The following is a 22,676-nucleotide window of genomic DNA, read 5'->3' as shown; positions in this document are numbered from 1 at the left end:
TCTACAAAAAACAGACCTAAAAGTTGTAATGCCAGCTTGTCCAGGACTGGATTAACTCAGTGGCTGGATTCCATAAAGCAGCACAGAACTGGAGATTCAGAAAACTATGAGCTTCAGTTTGATGGTTTAAGCAGCAGCTTGTAGATTCCTATTACTGATGGGACAGATGCTGCCTGCAAAACTACTATCCAGGAAAACACAATCATATGATAAATTCAGTGCATACTTACAAGCTCTGGGCTGTATAAACGTAGCTGCTGATAACATTTATCCATCTGGTGTTGAGTACTTGGGTAATAGGAGGTGCCTTAATGAGATTAACACATTAATGTACATAAGGTCTTGCAGAAATCTAGGGCAGTCAACATTTCTCAAGCAGAATGGCCTCTAAAGTCTACATACCCAGAAGTAAAAGTTTCACAGCTCAGCCTCTTATCAAAGGTAAGCAGGGATGCAACCACCAGAGAAGACATGGATCGAGACATTTAGACTTGGCAAAGGAAGAGAGCTTTGCAAGGTCAGATGGATCAATGAGAACTCTTAAACTGGATGACTGGGTTCAGATTGGATCAGTTGTTTGGACAGAGAATGACGTCGACTAAAGGTTCCAACATGGTGGAGGTGGGTTATTGGTATGGGATACTTTGTGAACAGCTACATGGCTATTTCAACACGCTAACTGATTTCATTCGGAAATATTCAGATCAAGTGGGAAATATCAAAAAATGGAATGTGATTTCAGAGTAAATAAACATGGCCAGCAAGGAAGAAGCAATGGTGACTAATTTTAATGGAGAACAAACATTACATTAAGAATTAGCCTCTGCATTCAGGTCAAGTACTGTAATAAAAGAAAACAAAAAGTTAAAAATATACAGTACATGAGACCATCTTAGGAAATGGAGGCCAAACTTTAAACGTGAGACGACTGCATCAGAACATCTTTAACTTGTATTTCCTGTGTGATGGGTTCCCCACCTGCCATGGTGATTTCCATCTAAACTGGTCAATAGAAGGGACAGCAGAGGCAAAAGGGTCATGTGATACAGAAGAGCCTCTTTAACCCTTAAAAGTTAATGCTCCCTCTGACCGAGAGGTGATGCAGACCAGCCAAACTGGTCATACAAACATCTCATCATCATTTAGGCATGACTGCTTCTTGATATCAGGATTATGTTATTTTAGATTAGATTTAGATTAGATTAGATTCAACTTAATTGTCATTACACAGGTACAGGTACAAGGCAATGAAAGGCAGTTTAGGTCTAACCAGAAGTGCAATAGCAGCAAGTGAAGAATAAATAATGGTTCCATAAATACAGGACATGGGTTTCTACTGAATACGTATAGAGATGAATACCATTATAAACAGAGTCTTACTAATAGATGAATATAATATATAGATCACTATTGTTATGAACTAAATTTACAGTTGGATATGTACCAAATATACAGGTGGATATTACTATAAAAAGGGTTTTTACAGTTATGTACACTAGCATATATACAGATGAGTTTTACTATAAAACTTTAGGTGAATAAGTGTATATTTTCTGTAAGCTGTGAAAAAGCTTTTCCCTTTCTTATACTATGACCTCCCTAATTTTATTCATAACTCTAAGATACTAATAGCTCGTACGCCGAAATAATACGATTCTTTTACTTCAGAGTGATCTTTAACTTCAAGGCATTCTGCTCCTGGTCTTGATCTGCAGCTGCCTGAAAGCAGGAGGGTGTTGGGGTTTTGTCATGCAGCAAATTTCCAGAGATTCCCGCTGATTTGTGACCTAAAATAGGCTGAAACCACAGGAACAGCAGGATGGAAAATGATTTAGTGGTTTGAAGCGATTCCATCATTAAAACCACAAGCAGACACCTTCCTGCTTTTGGATCAAACTGTCCAGGCTGGGATCTAACTTAAGCAAAAAAATAACCATCAATCACAACTAATAACTGCAGCTAACCAGTTAAAAAAATGTCTTTTAGTTGTTGTTTTCATTTTTAAAATTCCATTTCTGGTTCTTGGTTTGGGGTCGAAACCATCTAAAGCATTACCAAAAAGGAATCTTTTATGAGAAAAATTAAGTACAGAAACAAATTAGATCCAAATTTAAAATAAGAAATAAATAAACATTATAGACAGGAGGTTTCTGCCATAGTCAAACTTATTGAGGTGGAGGGATGAGCCCAGCGCCCGGCCCGCTTTTCAGCTGTCGTAGTGCCGCTATGATGAAGTGAACATCTTATTAGAGAGGAGCAGCAGTGAGATAATTAACAGCCCAAATGTATTTCACTCTGTGGAGTCTCTCTGGGACCGACGCGTCTCGGTTTCCTTTCTGGATCCGGATGACAGAGGTGATAAACCTCGCAGAGACTCATGAGGTTGTAATGAGGAGTTAAATGTGCTTCAATAACCCAAACCGCTCATTGAAAGCTGTTTAAGATTAAACAGTCTGAGTTCTCCTGGATTTATGAGGTTTCTGTCAAATTCAGATTCACATAATCAACAAGTTAAGCTCTTCTCCAAGCCAAAAAAGCAAGGAAAGTTTTATTTAATTCAAAAAAATTTGGACACATTTTTATAATAACCTGTGAAAAAAATAGCTATAAATGCTACGGATATAATTTATCATAATATGGAGAGATGGATAAAGTTTTGGGGCAAAGTTCTATTGTTTTTAAGTCTCTTTGAAGTTGGCCAAATATTGGAGAAGACGGGGGCAAGCTTAACAAAATGCCGGCTGCAGTGAGGCGTCACCTCTTTTTTTCCTTTTTTTCCATGAACTAAACTAGCCGCCATTTTCTCCTCCAGCAGCGCAGAGCTGCAGACGGACCAATGAGCGGTACACTGAAGGGAAAACCCGAAAAACAGTCAAAACACATAGTATCTCTACAGCTGCTTTGAGGCAAAAAAAAAAATACATTTACAATTGTTAAGGAGCAGAAAAAAGCCGGTTAACGACAATTAGTCAACCATTTCTATTCCATTATACAAAATAGTATTAAGAGAAGCACCAAGTTCCTCTGCAAAAGTCTGAATCTCCTCCAACATGAACACATTTCCTTACACCCACAAACTTCAGTCCTATATAATTTCATTTGTGTTTTATGCAACAGACAAACACAATGTAAAACATCACTGAAGTGGAAGAACATAAAGGGATTTTTCATCTAATGTTTGATAAAAGTTTCTTCTGCTCTTTTTGTCCAATCATCCCCTTTTAGAGTCAGATTTGAAATATCTGTCAGCATCCTGGACCAAGTCTCACCAACGATTCCATAATTAGACGTCTGTCTGAAATTTGACTATGATTTCCTACCATACAGATGAGCTTTGATCTAAAACAATTCCAGCTCTCGAGAACAACTATCCTGCAGGTTTTAGTGTCTTCCTTGCATCAAGAATCATATGATTGAATAAATGCATCTGCATTCTGTCATGTAGCCCCTCAGAGGCCTATTGAGCCATGCATTAGATTCAAGACTGTTGGAGTTGGGATGGATCTAAAAGTTGCAGGACAGAAACTCTCTAGTACTGAAGCCAGGCTCCCCTGAGCTAAACTTTTTGTTGGAAGATGAATCATCACATTATTCAGCCTATAATCAGGTACTTTCTCTTTTGTTTTAATTTAAACTATCTTTCCATCTACTGACCATTTTTTTGCTCTGAGCTATGGAGAAAGAAACTCCACAGCATGACGCTGCCGCTACGATATCCACCATGAGAACAGACTGTTCTTCCATTCACAGCGCTTTTCTCTGTTCTGCTCTATGATAGATTGGTAATCCAACCAGAGACTACACTGCCCCAATGCAACCCTGCAAGGAAGAGCAAGAACAGATGACGGTTGGATATTTGATGAGAGCACCTGCTTCCATGTTTTTTTCTACATCCTTTATTGCCTCACTTAAACTGGACATCTTATTTCTTTGTTTTCTTTTCGCCACTATTCCATAGCTAATAGTTTTTTTTAGATTTTCTTACCAGGGTTGTGAATCTCTGCCGATCCACAGTTGCCATGGGCCTCTTGGTTGCTTCCAAACAACTCTTACCCTTACCACCCTGATGTTTGGTCTCCATGATGCCTTCATATCAGCGATGTTCTCAAACTAACTCCTCAAGCTAAACTGCATCATAATATAATAGGTTTAGAGGGAATGATTCCACTGCGTTAATTTTACAGACTTTAGAAAAAAGGGGACTGAATTTTTGTCACAGTTTCAGATTTTTATTTGTAAAAGTTTTGAAAGCAATTTCTCTTTCTCATGTTGGTCTATTACACAAAATCCTAATCAACTATGGTGGAGTTTTTTCATGATCTGAAAAATGTAAAAACAAACTTCCAAATCTGTATGGCTCTGAAGCTCCGAGTTCCTCTCCCACCTTCACAGCTTAACCTGGTTGAGTGATGGTAACTAAATTACTATTCAAAGCAACCAATCAGAGAGGAGACAATTTCCTTGGTCATTTCCTCAAACCCCTTAAGGGCTTTTCCACATCAGGCTCTAATTTAAACCAAACCCTCTCACCTAAGTAGATGGCTTTAGAGATTCAATATGATGATACAGCAAAGCAGCTTCTTTCTTTGCTAGTGTCAGACCGGCAATGAACTTTGGAAAAGGTTTTATTTTTAAATTTAAAGCAGTCAGTAGGCTCAAACATCTGGTTATGAGAGACTTTTCATTATGACGCAATATACGACTGAACCAGGGAGACGATGCTTCATCTTAGCCATGAAATGCGGCTCAAAAAGGTGTAAAACTACAATAAAAACCAGGTTCAGTACAATGATTTTTTTTTTTTTTTTTTTGCAGAAGTGGGCTTTTTTTCCCCTGCCTACGTAAATATTCTTACATGTGAAAATATAAAAATATTTTTACTAAATTCTATTTAAGGGTGGTTAAAAGAAGCTACTGGAAAACTAGCTGGATTTTTTCCAATCAGCAAAAAAATTATAATACAAAAATAGCACCATGTTCAAGTTTGACATTCAGGACATTTGAGTAAGATTGCTCCAATATTTGGGAATAAAATGTGCTTGCATAACTTTTAGAGCTGTTATATTGACCATCCATTCTCTGAGTTGTATTTGAAGGAACCTAATTATTTCATGTTTTCTCCAAGGGAATCCAGTAGATTTGTCTGCTGCTGCATCCCAGGCTGGCTGAATGCTACTAAAAGCAACAGGATTTGGACCTTGGCAATGTTCCCTCCAATACCAGGGCTGAATAATTAAGTAGAGTATTTGGGTTTTGGTCTGGTTTGGCATTTAAAAGTTGCCCAAAAGAACTTTGCACGAAAAGTTTAGTTCCAGACAGACACATCCTGCATGTATTCAGCTTTAAAACAAAGCGGAACTGGTCTGATTAAACCTGCAAGCTGAGCTAACCGGGCTGCATGAAAGATTTTCAGTACAGTTTCGTTTTCCCTTTCACCTCCCCAATGCTTATCTAGATTTAGAATTCATTTAGGTGCAGAACAAAACTGGAGGAGTCCAGAATGTCTATAGGTCTGGTTTGTTGCCAACAATGGCAGCAACTTCTCATACAGCTACTAGACACTGACTGATAAATGCTGCTAATAAGAACAGGCAGGTATCTGGCCATTAAAGTGCCCTCTGGCTTTACTTCTAATTTACCAAGAGAGGAAATTAGGTAGTAAGAACATCAATGAAGCCGATTTCTCTGCAGATTTTAAGGTTGGTTCTCCAAGTGTTCTGCAGGTCTGCAAGAACTGTGCTGAGAATAAAAAAAGTTTTATTTACTGTGAGATTATCTTGTTGTTGTCCAGAGAACACGTCTAAGAGCAGGAGCCATGTTGTGGTTTGTTTTGCTACCATGGGGAGCAAGATTCAGCTGCAAATAAGCTCCATTTATCAGCAGATCCTCAAACATAAGCCAAAGCAGGGTGTCGAAATAGAGCAGGGTCTCCTTATACAGACGTTACATGTCTCGATAGGGTCGCTCCAGGCTTGATTCCCGACATCGAAACATTTCCTAAACCATTTTACCACTGCCTGTTCCCTGTCTAACTGTCAATGAAGGCCACATAAAGAGTTTCAGCTTTTGGGTTAAGCTTTTTTCCAAAAGATGCACAAACATCACTTCTTCTAGAATTCTGATTTTGGTTTGTTTGTTTTTTATTTTTGTAAACATATGACTCCATTTCATTTTGCTTATGTTTAATTTAGAAACTCATCTTGACTGAAAATGGATTAAAAAAGCTTTTGGGTCACTAAAAAGAAGTATCGAACCATTCTGAAATAAATAATTTAAACCATCTCTTCCTTCTACAAAAGTCAATGCAAAGAATAATTTGTCAATCATAAATACAAACATCAGCAGAAACAAAAATGTAAATGCAAAATATTACTTTTAAAATGTATTGATATGAACTTAAGACTAACTTAAAAACTAATAAAAAATAGATATAAGAACTTAATGCAACTTGCTGATCAGAGAAGTCAAACTGACTGAATTTTTTCCAAACTATTTTTAAAAAAAACTATTTAAAACCCCTTTTTTGGTTTAAACATTTTCTATTCTTCAAAGTACTTTGTTTTCCTCTTAATTTGTTGGAGAATAAAATACAGCAATCTGGAGAAGCTGATAGTTCTGTCCATTTAAAAGCTTTAGGGCATTAAAGAGTTCCAAATGTTTTAGCAATAATACAGTGTGATGATTAATACATAAACAAACAAACATTTTAAGGCAGTTATGTTGTCAATGGTTTCCAATTTTTCCTTGATTTGAGAATCCCCGAAGTGTAAAATAAATAACACAAGCTATATTCCTAAAGACTGCAGACTCTGCACATGGGGCCCAAGGTTGTATTTGGCCTTGAGGAAAAGCTTAATTCATAGCATTAGACTGAAACTAATTTAACCGAACAATCAAACTGAAGATTTTCCTTAGAACCCCAACGAAGCTGCAAAATTCCTTTTAACCTTAAATATAAAATATAATAAAAAATATTAAATTTAAGCTAAAATGAAAAATTTCTTTAATTGTAATTTTTCAATAAACCAATATAAACATATTTGTTATTCTGGGTGAAATTGGATAACTTTTTAAAGGCCCTTTAGGGTTTCGGGGCCCAAACAGTGGTTTACTTCACTTATTTCTAGTGCCAGCTGAACATACATGCCTTCCTACTTAAACAAGTCGTTTCCTTTTTATTTTTTTTATTTTGTGTAAATTTGCATATCTGCTAAAGCTGCAACTAACAATCATTCTGCAAATCAATTATTCTTTTGACTATTTTTTCGAGCAATCGATTAAAAATCGGATAGCCAAAGGTTTGTTTTTCCTTACAAAAGCAAACCACTTAAAAACCAAATTTTTTCCACTTGGTAGAACATACTGACAGACGAAAACATTTTTAGATTAAATGCAATATTTTTATATATTGTTTTACAATTTTGATATAATTACTGCTCTAAATGGGTTGCTCTGTCTGCTAAAGGCATGTTTTACACACTCTAGTTAGTCTTTACACTACAGTCAACAGTTAATAATCGATAAATCACGATTAATTGTTTCAGCCCTAATATCTGCAAAATTTTCAAAAACACGAATAGTAAGTCAAATCAAATGTAAACAATCAGTTGTAATCATAGTTTCTTCTTGATTTTAAATGATTCCTTTTCCATTTTGGTCCTTCTTGAAAGTGTTGAATTTAAAATATTGTTAGAATCTAAATCTGAAAATTATTCTTTTCAAGAAACCTTGTACAACAAATTTCTTGTATCCCTAACTTTCTTCCATTCCTCCTGCAGATTTATTTAAGAACGGTGTCTGTTGTTTTGTTGGTGAAACCTTTTGGGTTGTTAAAGTCTGAGCCCATTCAGTGCAAAGTCAGTGACTCGTCTGGGGCTGAACTTGTGTTTACTGGCCTCACACGCTGGTTTTTATTGAATCCATGAGGAGCCTCTCGCTCAGATCCCTTTGGCGGCCTCAGGACTTATCTGGAGGTCTCTCTGCTTTAACCTTAATGAAGTTAACATTTTTGGGAGGTTTCACTTGAGGGAGGCGCCACAGCTGTAACAGAGGACTGTTTTATTTCCCTATAATTCTATTTACTGAGACAGTGTCGAGCCATAACTAAAAAATGTTTTATTTGACCCGAGTCTAAGTTGGGCGCCTAATGGAGGAAACCAACACAAACATCTTCTGTCTGCAGAACAAGAGAAGAAAAAATCTACTAATGATGATTAGCAAATCCAACAGATGACAAGCACAATTTTTTTGACTTTTGTTTTTCACCATTTAACATTTAACAGGGTCTGAGGAAACAAGTTCAAACCAAAATATCTGAGACAGGAGTCCCTCCGTATGAAGGCTATGGGACACTAAAAAAAATACTTATGACCAATTGGATCCGATGGTGGAACTAAAACTGCTGATTTTACCTGTGGAGCTAAATTGGTAGATCATCAATCTTGCTAGAGATAGAAATTGCAAAACTGAAATGAGAAAGCAAAGCGCCCTCTATTTAACTCAGAACTGGGAATGAAAAAAATCCAAAAGCCTTCAAGTTTCTAGCTTGTGAACTCTGGACGATGTGGCCACTTTTACAACCATAAAAATTACAACATAGTCTTCTACACCAGGCATCCCCAAAGTCGGTAGAGGTTTCCTCCTCCAGCTGATTTACATTGATAGTTGATTAACAGGCTTTTGCTGAACTGCAATCATCAGAATCAGCTGTGCTAAAGCTGAGAAACCTCTAAAACTTGCAGCACAGCGGCCCTCGAGGACCGAATTTGGGGATGCCTGTCCTACACCATATCTAGCCCATATGAAAAACAGTAAAATAGATAATCTCAGGAAAAAACTAAAAAGTACATTTACAGCCAACTAAATGTTACATATGGGACTGCTGCCAACAGGGAAAGCAGGAAAGTTGAACTACTGCTGGTGTAAATTTGTTGAATAGCATCATCATGAATGTAAAAGTAAGGCATCACAGCCGTACCAGATTCCAGTTGAGATTTCTTACTCATCTTTATCTAACTTGTCTTTAAGATTAGGTATTTTTTTGCTACTGAGGTAGTGTGATTTAGATTTAATATCCAAGCTGAACAGTTTTCCCTGAAGCTGCAGGCACCATATAAGGTGACGTATCACGAACAGATGATGCAGAGAAAACATGTGATGCACAGCTTTGACACTTCTCTTGTCTTCAACCTTTTTGTCGTTTTCCTTTTTTCTTTTCACATTTTCCTCTTACCTTTTTTTCCTTTATTGTCTTTTTATGTCCTTTATTTCCCTGTGAAACAAAGTGTTTTTGAATAATTCTCTAATGCATGGCAGCTAGCATGTTGCATGATCCAAATGGAGTCTATGGGTAGTGGGCATTGGGTAATAAAATAATTTTATTAGAGAAAATAGAAAGATTACAACAACACAAGCTGACTTCAGAATTAGTGAGACAATATATGTGATCGAAAACGAGGTACTTTGGGACACCACTGGTAAAACATTTCTACAAGATGGAGCAGAAATAAAAAGCATTTTTATTTCATCTCCATTTTAATTAGGTTTCTGGTGGTAAATAAAGATATTTGAACTTGCAAACAATGCTGCTAATGGTGTTTGTATAATTAATATATAACAAGTTCAGAAACCGTTCCTATTCCATATAGCACTGCAACTTTAATCAAAAAACTGTTAACTTGACAAATAATTCTCAGCAGGTATTTATAATTTATTAGTTAATTGAAACTGTTCTTTAATGTTGCATTTAATCAGATACTTTTAGGAGCTAAACTTATTTTGAAAGTATATTGTGAGAATTATTAATACTGTTCCTGCTGATAATATTTCACTCAACTTGGACCATCTGTACCTGCAAATACACAAGTGGTTTAGAAAGCTGCAGATAAACTGAGGCTTTCTAATAAGGATTTAGGTTTAGTTACAGATGATAAAATATTTTTGACTCCATATGAATAAGCTCAGCTTTTTTTTTGGGGGGGGGGGGGGATCACATGGTACAGCGGTCCAAACCCTCTCTCCAGGGTTGGTGGTATAGAAACATTTTTTAGACGTTCTGGTTCGGGTTAATATGTTTGTTTTGTTTTTTTGAATACATTAGTGATACCGTTTCTGTACAAGTGGGCGGCATGCAGATAACCTTTTACTGTATGTGCAACATGCCAATGCCACAAGATGCTATTTTGTTGGAAGACGGTAATGTTGGTACTGTTAGATGCTCCTGAAACCGCCTGATAAAACTAGTTGTACTCTCACTACTTCGGGCATTATCAATGTCAATATTCTAGCTTTGATTCCTCTGGAGTAAGAAACTTCTACTTCAAAACTTTTGGAAGATGGTTAAAGTTCTTCCTTACTGAGTTCAGTACTTCCAGCCCTGTAACTTTATATTATTTTGAACGTTGATTCCTCACTTGACCATTTTGGTTGTGGTTCTTTTTCCTTAAATGAAAACTTTGTCTCGATCTCCGTGAATTATGTAAAAAAAAAACTCAGACTTTATAAACATACTATTGCTCGACTTTTAATCCATATTTTCCACGTCCCATGAAAGCCTTTCTAAAAACACTCGGAGATGTACAGTCACCATCACTACACCTTAAACCATCACAGCCTGTCTTCATGGGTTTCACATCTGTGTCCTGGCATCATATTCCTGGATGTTTAGCCATGCATGCAGGTTCCACATCATAGATGTGCTGCCAAAGCCGTCAGCACACTCTCCTACACCTCACCAAGGAGCCTGGTACAGTGCCAGCAAATAATAAAACACCTACAGACTCACCATGGGGGCTTTTAGCTTGACCTAAGGGATCTCTAACAATCCTTCATATGATCTTATCAAGACCCTGTGAGGACCATTTACATCCTGGCTGTTCAATTATCCCGTTTGAAAGATGTCTATGATTTAAGTCAATAGAGTTAACGACAGCACTGCAAAAAAAAAAAATTTACAAATGAGTTTAACCTCAATTTTTTCTTCTCAAAAGCTGTCCTTTTCCTGAGCTGATGGGGGTTACCAGCCCTAAATTGTGTCCTAGGACCAGCTATGGTTCAAACTGTCTATTTGGAGACAGGTTTTTGTGGAGTTTTTCTTCATAAGTTTGGCTAAAAAAATAAAAAATAAATAAAAAACGTACACAATTTAAGTGAATATTTCAAATTTAACGGTATAGTGGAGGATGTTCTTTTTCGGGGTGGATCATCAAAATAAGTGGTCCTCCTAATTGTCAATCATTCTGTTGATATGTTTACGTAAGGTCGTCCTGCATGCTCGTCCCCTTTTTCACTTACCAAATTGTCTTTTGGAAAGTAAGCTTGTATGAGCAATGCAAACAGCAACTTTTAAACAGAGCGTGCACGAGAAGAAAAGGGCTCGTGCATACTCTTGCACTGTTGTTTAATAGGCGTTCCCTCTCGGGGGCGGGTACAGGGTTGTGCATGTGCATTTTTTTAAAGTGGAGAGGGTGGATCCTTTAAAAAATTTGCAAAAATAATCCACTATACCTTTAATTTTGTGACTAGGCTGAAGTTCACTTGAAATGTTTTCAGATCATTTCATTAAACAGATGAATAAGTTTTTTTGTTTGTTTTTTTTGCTATTTTTATTTTTGACACACTTAATGGTTTTTTTATTATTCAAATAACATTTTGCATTTCTTATTAGAATTAATGAATAAAATCAACTGGGGACTCCAGTTGGAAGTTGAACATTATGTTTTCTGTCTTTTTAAAGAAAAATGATCCTAAGACAGAAGATTAGCATCAATGGAACCAGTGTATGAGACTAAAGCTCCTGTGTCTGTGCCAATTTGCTTTTTATTTTAATCACTGATATGTTTCCAATTAGCTTTCTTTTCCCAGAAAGACGATGACATTAGCAAAATGACTCAGTGACAGAATAAAGGAGATCAGACTGGATTAAAGTAAAAAAAAAAGGAACATTGAAAGCAAACTTCAGTAAAAACAAACCACAGACAGACAGCTAATACTTCCAGGAATATTTAAATCAAAATCAGGTGGGGAAGCAGCCGGGCCTCATGCAGAGAGCCGCACCAGAATCAGAACCGCATGGAACTACGAGACGACTGTGTCATCCAACTTATTAAAGTGTGAATTTGTTTTTGTAAAGTGTCACTAAAATCGGAAACACTATGTGAGAACAGCATGAAGTCTAACATTTTCTGGATCCAATCTATGTAAACACATTTACAAGGCTACCAGAGACCCTTTACAAGGAATAGTCCCTTAGAAAAAACAGTTTTACTCATGAATTCATTTCTTTTTTTCCAGGGAATTCCAAGTGAAAACTACTTGTCACAATGAGCACTTTTTTAATATAAAATTTAATTGTGTAGTTTTGAAGGACTAGAAGAAGCCTCTTTAAGTAAAAATGCATTCTTATAAGCAGACTGATTCACAAGCTGTTATTTATAGGAGTGCAAAAAAAAAATCCCAATTTTGGCAAAGAAAAAAGCTGAGTTGCCATGGAAAGTTAGTAAAAAATAAATATAATAAAAACAACTCTGAAAGTCAAGGCTTATGTTTTTATTCAACGCTTCTCGTCACTGGAGATCAAGCAATTATTTGTGTATACCACCATCTATATTACATTCACACAGAGCCGCGGAGGGTAGCTGCACAGAAAAGATTAAGTGTAATGATGAAATCAGACAGTCAAAAAGCACCATAGTAGTTATTGTAATCCTTATGCCACAGTAGTAAGAGCCTCCATAAAGCTGTCACATGTGTAAAAAGTTGCATAAGGAAGAAGATTAGGCAAAGTAAGACCAAGTGCCCCACTACCAAAGTTTGGTTTTAGGCAGTAACAAATAAAATAGCAGCAGAAGCAATGAGAAACCAATGCAGCTAATGGTTCGCTCACACCGAAATCATTTTGAGGACCAAGGGCGTTTCTGCATCAGGAGAGGTGAATCTTGAGCTGTTTTAGAGTCAAACAACAAGATAAGTTGACATAGCTATGCAGACGATACACAGCTTTCTCATCACAAGGTCACCAGGTGACTATGAACCAATCAGAGCATTGGCTAGATGCTTAAAACAGATCAATATGTTGATGCACCATCATTTTCTACAGCTGAATAAAAACTATTTTGAGGTAATAAGACCATAGGAGGAGAGATTGAGAGTTTCTCAAAGCTTCAGCTACTACAGCCACTGATTATGGCCGAAATCTTGGTGTCATGATGGACTCGGAGCTAAACCTTCAGAGGAACATTGTGGAAGTTACCAGGTCAGCCTTTTATCACCTGAAGAACATCTCCAGGATTAAAGGACTAATGTCCAGGATGTAGGCAAGGCAAGGCAAGGCAAATTTATTTGTATAGCACAATTCAGTACAAAGACAATGCAAAGTGCTTTACATGATTAAAATATAGGAAAATAAAACAGAATCAGAGCAAGTAGAATAACAAATAAATAACAGAAAAAAAATGCAGAAACAAGAAAGAACATTAAAAGCAGTTGGACTAAAGAAAAAAAATGAACTAATGATGTTTCGGTTGAACTTTTTAACTAAAACAGTCGAAGGCAATCCTAAACAAATCTACAAAAACTCATTCATGCATTTATCTTCAGTAGAATTTATTTCTGCAACAGTGTCCTCACAGTTTTGCCTAAAGAGTCCATCAGCTATGTACAGCTGACCCAAAATGTTGCTGCCCGTGTTCTCACTACAACTACAGTAGAGCACATCTCCCTGGTTCTGAAGTCCTTCCACTGGCTCCCTGTAGCTCAGTTAATAGATTTTAAAATCCTTCAGTTGGTCTATAAACAACACGTATGTCCTCCTGTGCTGCCATGTTTGCTTTGGTTTGGCTGTGGGTTGGGTAGCTATTGTTTTCATCACAGCTATATGTCCCGGCTAAAACCATAATACCACCATTTGATTGGCACCCGTGTTTTAGTAGGTACAGTACAATGGTTGAAGCAGGAGTGTTACAAGATGGATTCTTGTGTTTTTGTGAATGCACCAATACCACAAGTGTTCAGCTTGCAAACAATGTTAGAAGTGCACTACTGTTGTTGATGGTGTAAGCATATGCAAGCTAAAGGGAGAGATAAGTCTTCGTTGGGCCGCATGTAGAAACATACCCGTTTGTAGCCGGTTATGGAGAGAGCCGCTTCAGAGATTGGCTACAAACTTTCCCAGTCTGCTGGCAGGCTTTATATGTTGTTGGTGTTATCGACCATTTCTTAGATGGGACCCCTGATCCGACCAAGGAGTCTGTCAGATGCACCCAAAGCCCACTTTGTCTGTTTAAAGCAATAGTTTATAGTAGCTCTGAATCTTGACTTTTTTTTTTTTAACATGCCACCAATAAAGAAGGAAAAGCAAAAAACAAAACCAGAACAAAATTACAGGAGTTTAATTAATGCATGTTCCTTTGGCAGAACTGAGAAATGGAGCTTTGTTCCAAAACATTTTTTTTAAACCAGCAGAATAGCCAATAAATTCTGGCCTTCAAGTTGCTACATGAATACAAAAAAGTAAGAGGGAAAAAAAACAGTGGAGTCAATTAGCTTAAATAGGCTTGGCTCTCCCAATATAAAATATGTATATGATTCTCCCTTTTTTTATATAAATGTTATAATATTTATAAAAAAAATAATTATAAATATTCAAGTGTGAAGCCTAGATTATGTGAAAAACATTCAAAAAACAGCACTACGAAGAATAAAATTAAGAAAAGCTATTGAAAGAATATAAAACTCATGCCCCAACCACAGCTTCTTTGAAGCCCAACATGTGGAATCCAATTTTGTCTAACTGTTTTACAATTTCTTTTAAGTTTTAAACATTAAAGAAATACTGGATATTCTTACATTTTTATTTAAAAAAGAAAAATCTAAAAAGCAAAAAAATTATTTTGGTGAGTGTTTGAGTCACCAGAGCAGGAAAACTGATAGATCTGTTGTGGTGTATCAGTATTAAAATTACATCTGTCCCTGGAATTGTGTGAGTTATCGGCAAAGAATAACGCAGTAATGTGATCATCTGTAGGCGTTTGACAGAACAAGCATAAGTAAGATGTAGATTTAAGAACACATCGATCCAACATGAGAATATCAGAGTTGGACCAGGATTCCCTCACCGGTCAGTTAGGACGTCCCAGGTCTCAACTTTAAGCAAATAAATGCAAAGATATGGTTGGAACAACGATCATCTACAAACATAAATTGTTTTGTTTTCAATCGAATAAAAATCTAAGTCGAATCCCTTAAGCTTCACAGTTTGACTCCATTTTACTGCCATAAAGTGCACTTCTTTATTGCTGGGGCGGGTCGAGATTGTAAAACCCTTCAACCAAAAAACCGGGGGCCATTTTGATTCCTGGATGAACACTGAATCTCTGAAAGAAAAGGGAGCAAGAGCCCAATGTGCGATGATGGAAAATGGAGGCATATGGATGAGTAGAGAAATTAGAAGTGAAGCGGATGCTTTAAATGTTTACTGGAATATAGAAATATGATGGGAAAAATGTAATATTTGTCCATCTAATGATTCTTTTTACGATGGATGTTCAAACGTAAAAGCACAGATGACCTAAAACTGGATATTTATTCAGTATTAAACCTTTAATTACCTGATAATCTACTGGGATCGGAGAGTGTCAGGAGGCAGTTCAGAACAAGATAAATAAATTTACACTTTAGATGAGACCAACAAGGTCAAAATGATTCAATTAGAACAAAATAAAGAGGTATTGGATAACAGTCAGAAATGTGGCAGCAGTCATAGAAAGAATGATGGAATCATTTAGATGGAGCTACTTCCTTTTATTAATGTTCAAAGTTACCCAAAATACTTCAGTGAAATTAGATTCACGACATTGAAGTGTTTTTCAGAACACATTGGAAAAAAATTTAGCTAAAAAGCCCTAAATGTTTGGAGAAGAAGCTGAAATTTCTGTTCCTTGGTGTGTTGAGTTTCTGTGAATAAAGAAAGAAAAGTGGAAGTTTAAGTCATAATATGCCACAGTTGGAGTCCACAGAAAGACCATCCAACCTGAGGAGAGGACCGCTGCGACGCACAAACATGGAGGAAGAAAAAAAGAAAACATTCACACTGCTTAAAGACAGGGACAGAAAATCGGCCACGAAAAGACGAAAGGACAATAAAGCTGAACTTCACAGACAAATGCAGAACATACTTTGATTTTGGCCATAATGTTTTTTCAAAATACTTCTAGAGCAATATATTAGTAAAATGAATACATGTTTGAATAAGAATTACAGATTGACGAGATGAGTGTAGAAGTACAACAGCAGCTACTGCATCAGTTGGTGTGTTTAAAGCTGCAGATAGCAATACTTTCATAGACAAATTTCTTCATTTTTTCCTTTACTCTGCAAGAGGGTCATTTTAATAATGCAAATTTAGTTCTAAATTGTTAGCGTTTGAAAATAAAACTGATTAGCGCTAACTAGAAACCCCTGCACACAATAATAACAAGCGTTCAAAGTTAGTAGTGGCAGCTGATTTAAGTTACTTTTCAGGATGCACATTAAAACTGGAGCTTATTTTCTTTTTAACGGCTTGGATTATTTGTGAAAAGTCAGAAAACTGCAAATCTGATTATTTTCGTTTGTCCAAATATACCACATAAATGGTTTTAGCATGAAAGTAAAGAAATGAAAGCTCATTAGCCCCTCATCCTGTCATGATTTGTGGTTTTCTTTGTCAGATTTGAACACGGTTGAGTTTGCATCATAAAGTTGGTATCTAACAACTGGTCCCATTTCAGTTTATCTAAACGATGTGTTTTAAAAGAGATTTGTCTCCAAACAACTTTAAAAGTGTCAAAACAAAAGTCCAAGAAAATTACCAAAATTATTTTGATTAATATTTAAGGGCTTGAACGCATCGTTATTCATATATGGCTGAAGAGGAAACAAGAACATTTGGACCTGGAAGAGAAACTACATTGGATGTTTTTTAAAAATCCACTGATTAATTCTGGGCTTAAACATAATATTTTGTCACACTTTTTTTCCTTATTTTCTTAAATGTCTACTACTGTAAAGTCATCTTTCTAATTTTTTTTACTTTTTGTAAACCTGCATTCATTAATTTACAGGTCACATTTCCATTATGAGTTCCATGATTTAAGTATAATTATCCATCATTAAATTATCTATTATCAATTGTCTATCTTTGGAAGAATTTCGTTTTTTTACGTTCCGTTTTTGTTCTTCAACTGTAAACCAAAAAGTGTTAAAGACGATTCTTTCATAGCTCATAACAGCTATTCAGAGACATCTCTGTGTGTCGTGTTTTATTTTGATAAAGATTGGTCTTATTTTAAAATATTCAGAGGGAATAACTCAATCTTCCAGCAAATTGTTAATTCAAAATATATTTTTTTGGGTTATTTCTCTGTTATTTTATTTTTTATTTAAAAACCCGGACATTAAAAAAAGGCAAAGTTTTTTTAGAAGAAATTTAGATTAAAACAAATGATAAGCCAAGAGACTTTATTCTAAAATAGAGAATAAGCAGCATAAAGGAAAATCCACTAGAGATGAAAGACTTGAAATCTTTAGTTTTGACAAAAAAATATTTCCTACTACCAAATTAACCTATTAAGCCTGTTTGAAAATAATAGAAATCTTAAAATATATATATTTTTCCTCTTACTTGGGCAAAAAAAAATGCTAACAATAAATGGCTAGAGAATCCAAAATCTTCAAAATGACACCAAAATAAGAGACCAAAAACCAAACATTCATAAAACAGTTTCATATTTTTGTTTGAAGCGAGTTAGTCTTTAAAGAGTAAGAATTAGTGATGAGTTTAAATTTATTAATTTTGCAATTCAGTTACAGTTCCTTCAGAGCTGTTTTTTCCTAAAATATTTTCAGAATTTTAAGAACAGATAATTATTTTTCGATGAAAGGCCCTTGCAATAGAATTACAGGAGTTTAAGATTTTCTTCATGTACGAAAAAGCGAAAAATTAAACATTTAAAATATCTCAGCGTACAACCTAAAAGATCTCTGGTCATCAGTTTCTGTTGCCGCCATGATCGAACAGAGCAGACGACATGGCGACTTTAAGGTTCCTGCAAACCAGAACTGATCTGTCTGTCGTGCTTGAACAGATCCAGTTCCAGAATGGTGATTAGAAAGAAAATAAAAATCTCTAAGCCGGACCTAATCGGCCTGAACCACAGAACAGTCACGGCGGGACGAGAATCAGCAGGTAGATTGGTAGTGGAGGAAAGTCATTTCAGGGTGATTCATGAACATCCATTAGTAATAAATTAGCTGATGTTCCCCTTGATACAAATATATTCATTTTCCTGTGAAAACAGCAGTATTTTTTGTGGAATTGGAGACCTGGCGCATTCCTCCTGCCGAGCTATTACAGGAACACTGCAGGGACACAAATGATCAGGCAGCTGGAAACTCAGGATGCTGCTTCTCACATCTGGAAGACCACACACACTTAAACTCTTTATGAGAGCAGCGAATAACAGCTTTTCCTGCTGCAGGACCTCCGAAGATCAAGCCTTCCCCTGTAGCTTTCTGCTGGACTCATTACCGTGCTTTTATTTTGAAAGAACTGAATAAAAAAGTTTTTTAAAAATCCCAAAAGAGAAAAAAATCTTCCTTAGTAACACCTTCACATCATAGCCCTGCACCACCACAACAATCCGCAAACATCGTCGCCTCCTATTGGATAGATAGGGAACCAATCAGAGCGGATAACGCTCTGCTGCTAGGTGCAGAAAACTGAGAAATCTGAGTATACATCCAAGGTCAGAGGTCGCCTAAAGATTCAAAATCTTTACAACAATTTAACAAGAAAAAGCAGAAAATAAAATATTTGTTTTTGTTGAAGCAGTAAGAAACAGCTAAAATCTGAACAGTTGTAAAATTAAGAAAAGTAGCCAATATGGACGACGGTCATGATGATCCAAGCGGATCAGAGTCGACCTTCTGAAAAATAAGGCAGAAAAATGAACCCATTTCCCAAAAACCATGGAAACATCCTCAGATATTCTGCTGAACCAACAAATGAAAACCAAACAGATTTATCTTAACAAAATACAACAAAAAAGCAGCAAATCTTTAAAGGCAATTTCTGGAAAATAGTTGATATTTTGGGCTTTAAAAAAAATTTAAATTACTTGAACAAAAACTTCTTTGGATAAACTAGCTCGTTGTTCATTTAAGAAAACGGTTAGAAACACATTTATAAAAGGCCGGATTTTTTTAAATACATTTTCTTCCATAATTTCTCAGAATTCAAATATTTTAGATCTTTTGAACGTCCAGTTGGGCCAAACAAGACATCAATTTGATCTCAATGAAGTGGCAAGAACATGTTTTTCTCTTTTTTCTTCACCACTGACAAAAATATGCATATATACCTATCAGTTAACATTTAAAAAAAATCCCAGATAATTATTATCGGTTACTACGTGGATTCTAGTGAGAATGACCAAAATTACAATAAGAAAAGTCGTAGGATATCTTGTAAAGTCTGACCAGAAGCTTTGAAATATAATTAATATCATTGTTGACTTTCAACAAACAGAACATTACTTTAAAATTTACCACAAAAAAAAAGGTCATCAGATATTTCATGATTAACATCTTCATTCCTTTTCAGATTTTTTTTTTTCATATAACTTTCCCTAAACTCTGATTTCAGCCTCAAAAATTTCTTTTTTAAGAGGCTATTTGTGGCGTTTAGAAGAAAATCTCCATTAGGGGTAAATTTGCCTTCTTAAGTTGCATGGACTTTAAAGGCTGGCAGATTTATTCCAACACTGGGCTGAAAGGAAAAAAAAATCTGCAGCAGAATCATTTTGTTATTTTACCTGTTTGTTTACTTTATAAGAACTGTTCAAATTGATTAAGTCAGAATGGTTCAACACAAAATGCAACCTAAGCCCTTTTTGCAGAGAAGGTGTGCATCTTCAATGCCTTTTCTGCTGTTTGGAGCCCAAATAGGGTCAGAGGTTCAAGGATCCAAACCGAGACGCTTTCTAAAGTGCAACCTCTGACATCTTTAAGTTATTTTCAGTTTGATTTGCAGGAGCCCTGTAGCTCACTGACCTCCATGCAACAGAAAGTGGACCATTTTATTTCTCTTATCCATGCAGAATCCAGTGTTTCAAGTTTGGAGCGTCAGGATAATTTCTGCGTTGAAGGAAACTTTTTCTCTCCAGTTAGACTCAGAGTTGTTTTTTTATGCGTCCTGCAGATGGGAGGTCTTCAGGTTCACATTCATAATTTAAATATGTTCCTCTTGGGAGCGCAGATATAACCGGGAACAGCTTAGAATGAACGGTTCTTACCTGGGGTTGGAGCTGTTCCAGTAGACAGCGTACCGGTCCGAGATGAGGCGGTCGTCGGTGACGGCGCAGCAGAGTCGCAGCAGCAGCCCGAGCAGCAGCAGCGGTGGAGGCAGCAGCAGCGACGGCCGCCCGGAGCGCTCCATGAGCGGCAGCGGCGCGGCGCGCTGCGTCCCGGCGGACATCCGCGTCTCTTCGGGTTCAGCTGTGAGCGCGTTGTAAGCCGCGGGGGGAACCAGAACAGAAGCACATGAAAAACTTCTCCGGTCCGACTTTGAAAGGTTCCTCAGTTACTCTCAATCCACAGATATTAAAACTATCTTATTTACAGCAGGTTGGCTTCATTCTGCCGCTCAGAGCTGAACTGGATCCAAACAGGCGCTCAGATGATCATCCATCTCATTCAGCTGCAGGACTCACGACTTCATGCGTGGAGAACTAACAGCTCCACGGAGACACTTCACCGCCTAAAGTCAAGAAAATATTCCAAACATTCATCCAGGAGGACAACCTGCTCCACAGTTTCATTTTCAAACACTCAGAACCGGGTCAGAACCGCAGTCCACGCGTCCTGCTCATAGCTGGAAACTCAACTCAGTCGCGCATTTACGCGCAGAGTCTGTGGCTGAAGCCAGAGCCCAGCGCTCATTCAGGATTTATGTTTTCTCTTATGTAACTCTGAAGTCTCCCTCTCCGGAGCTCTGCTGCGACCTTTCTCCAAACTCTCCGCGCTGCTCCGTTAGTCTGCAGGCGCCCTGCAAAGTTCAACTCTGTGCAGTGTGTCTCAACTTTCGGAAGAAGAACCGAACCGAGAAGAACCTGTGCGCACGGGAACAAAGAGTTGAAAAGTTGACTCGAAGCTACAAGGGGAGCGTTTGGCTTGATTACCGGCTCAGCTCCAAACTGCTGCTCCCGGTGCGCCCCCGGTGGGCGGGGTTTGTGTTTCTGCTTTGCTTTAACCCCGCCCCCATCCAGCGGAGATACCCCGGTGTAAAAATGTGTGGAAACTTGGAACACTATCCGGAATCACAGCGGTGGCCAAACCGAGCAGTGTTTCTTTCATGCAGCAGTGTTGATGCTTTAGTTTTCCAGCCTCCAAAAACATCCAAACAGTAGCTTGTGGTCTACACTATCCACTGTCCCAGTGCAGTTTGGTTAAATACAATCAAGTTGTCAGTTTATGCAGGGGCGTCAGCTGACCCAACACTATAGGGGGCAAAATAGGGCACCCTATAGTGGGGGGTGCCCTATTATTAAATTATTTATTTTTTAAAAAGCATGGGCACAGATAATTAATGCAAGCATGCAAGAAAATATTTTATAGCACTTATTTATTATAATAAATCATCATAAATAAATTGTACAATCAGATTGTTATTTTCTGCATAATTAAATATTTACCTGAACCAAACTGAATTGAATTGACTCACTTGTGAACTTAATTGTATATCTCTAATCTACTACTGATGAAGGCACAATTTATCTTCATTAAATATATTTCAGCAAACATGAACTTGAAAACTTGAAATGTGCAACTGTAAAAGGAAAAACAAAAAAAAAACACCTCTACATACATACACATGTCTGTGTTTATTATTTCTATTTCAGCCCATTCTATGATGGTTTGATGGTTATGATCCTATAAGTGTGTATATCATGGGCAGTAAAGATGGGAGAGCTGATTGTTAATTTTTTTTTACAGTAAACGGTGGCGTCCCGGGCTGGCTTCATTTTTGTGAACTGTCGATCTATTGTGACTGGCTTATTTTGGAGAGTTCTCCTCTCTCAGCTCCACTGTTGGAGCAGAGCTGTGTAAGTGGAAAATTAATTAATAAAAAAATCAGTGCCCCAGGAATACCCAGACACCGCAGATCCACAACGGGGCACGTAACCCTATGAAAAGGGTCTGCCGACTCCGATGAGTTTAGGGGGTTACCTCACTGAAAAACAGTCCAACTAACTCCCACTGTGATTTCACCCAGTGACATCCACAGATGACAATGGTTTTCTTCATGTTATGTTAGTTTGTTGTATTGAAAAGCAAAACCTGTCCAGATTTTTATTTTTATCTTTAGATTAATTAACATATTTCATCTCAGAACATCTTCTATATTGTGCTTCAATTTTATTTTCTAAATCTATATTTTTCCAGAGATTGTAGCGATTATTACATGGATTTATGTGAAAACACGAGATCCCAGAAAAAATATTTATGTATTTACTTATATAATATAATATCTAGAGTAGTGTAGTAGTATCTTTAGAAATTAAAGCAAAATTAAGACACTCTAACCAGAGAATGCAGCTCCAACTTTAATTGGTAACAAACAACTGAATTCAGTTTTCCCA

General features: G+C 36.9%; 1 protein-coding gene across 1 annotated transcript in view; it reads right to left on the bottom strand.

The window, feature by feature from the left end:
- The window catches only part of LOC119784664 (ephrin-A2-like), a 122,282-nt gene extending 101,162 nt beyond the window's left edge, over positions 1–21,120 (bottom strand). The window contains exon 1 of the mRNA XM_038286844.1: positions 20,331–21,120. Coding sequence (XP_038142772.1) covers positions 20,331–20,512 — 182 coding nt within the window. The 5' untranslated portion in view covers positions 20,513–21,120. The remainder of the gene's footprint in view (positions 1–20,330) is intronic.
- Positions 21,121–22,676: the final 1,556 nt, after the last annotated feature.

Source organism: Cyprinodon tularosa, unplaced genomic scaffold (genome assembly GCF_016077235.1).
Source record: "Cyprinodon tularosa strain WSP-4 unplaced genomic scaffold, ASM1607723v1 ctg106, whole genome shotgun sequence".
NCBI lineage: Eukaryota > Metazoa > Chordata > Actinopteri > Cyprinodontiformes > Cyprinodontidae > Cyprinodon > Cyprinodon tularosa.
The sequence above is the reverse complement of the archived record's forward strand: the minus strand, read 5'-3'. Positions and strand labels throughout refer to the sequence as shown.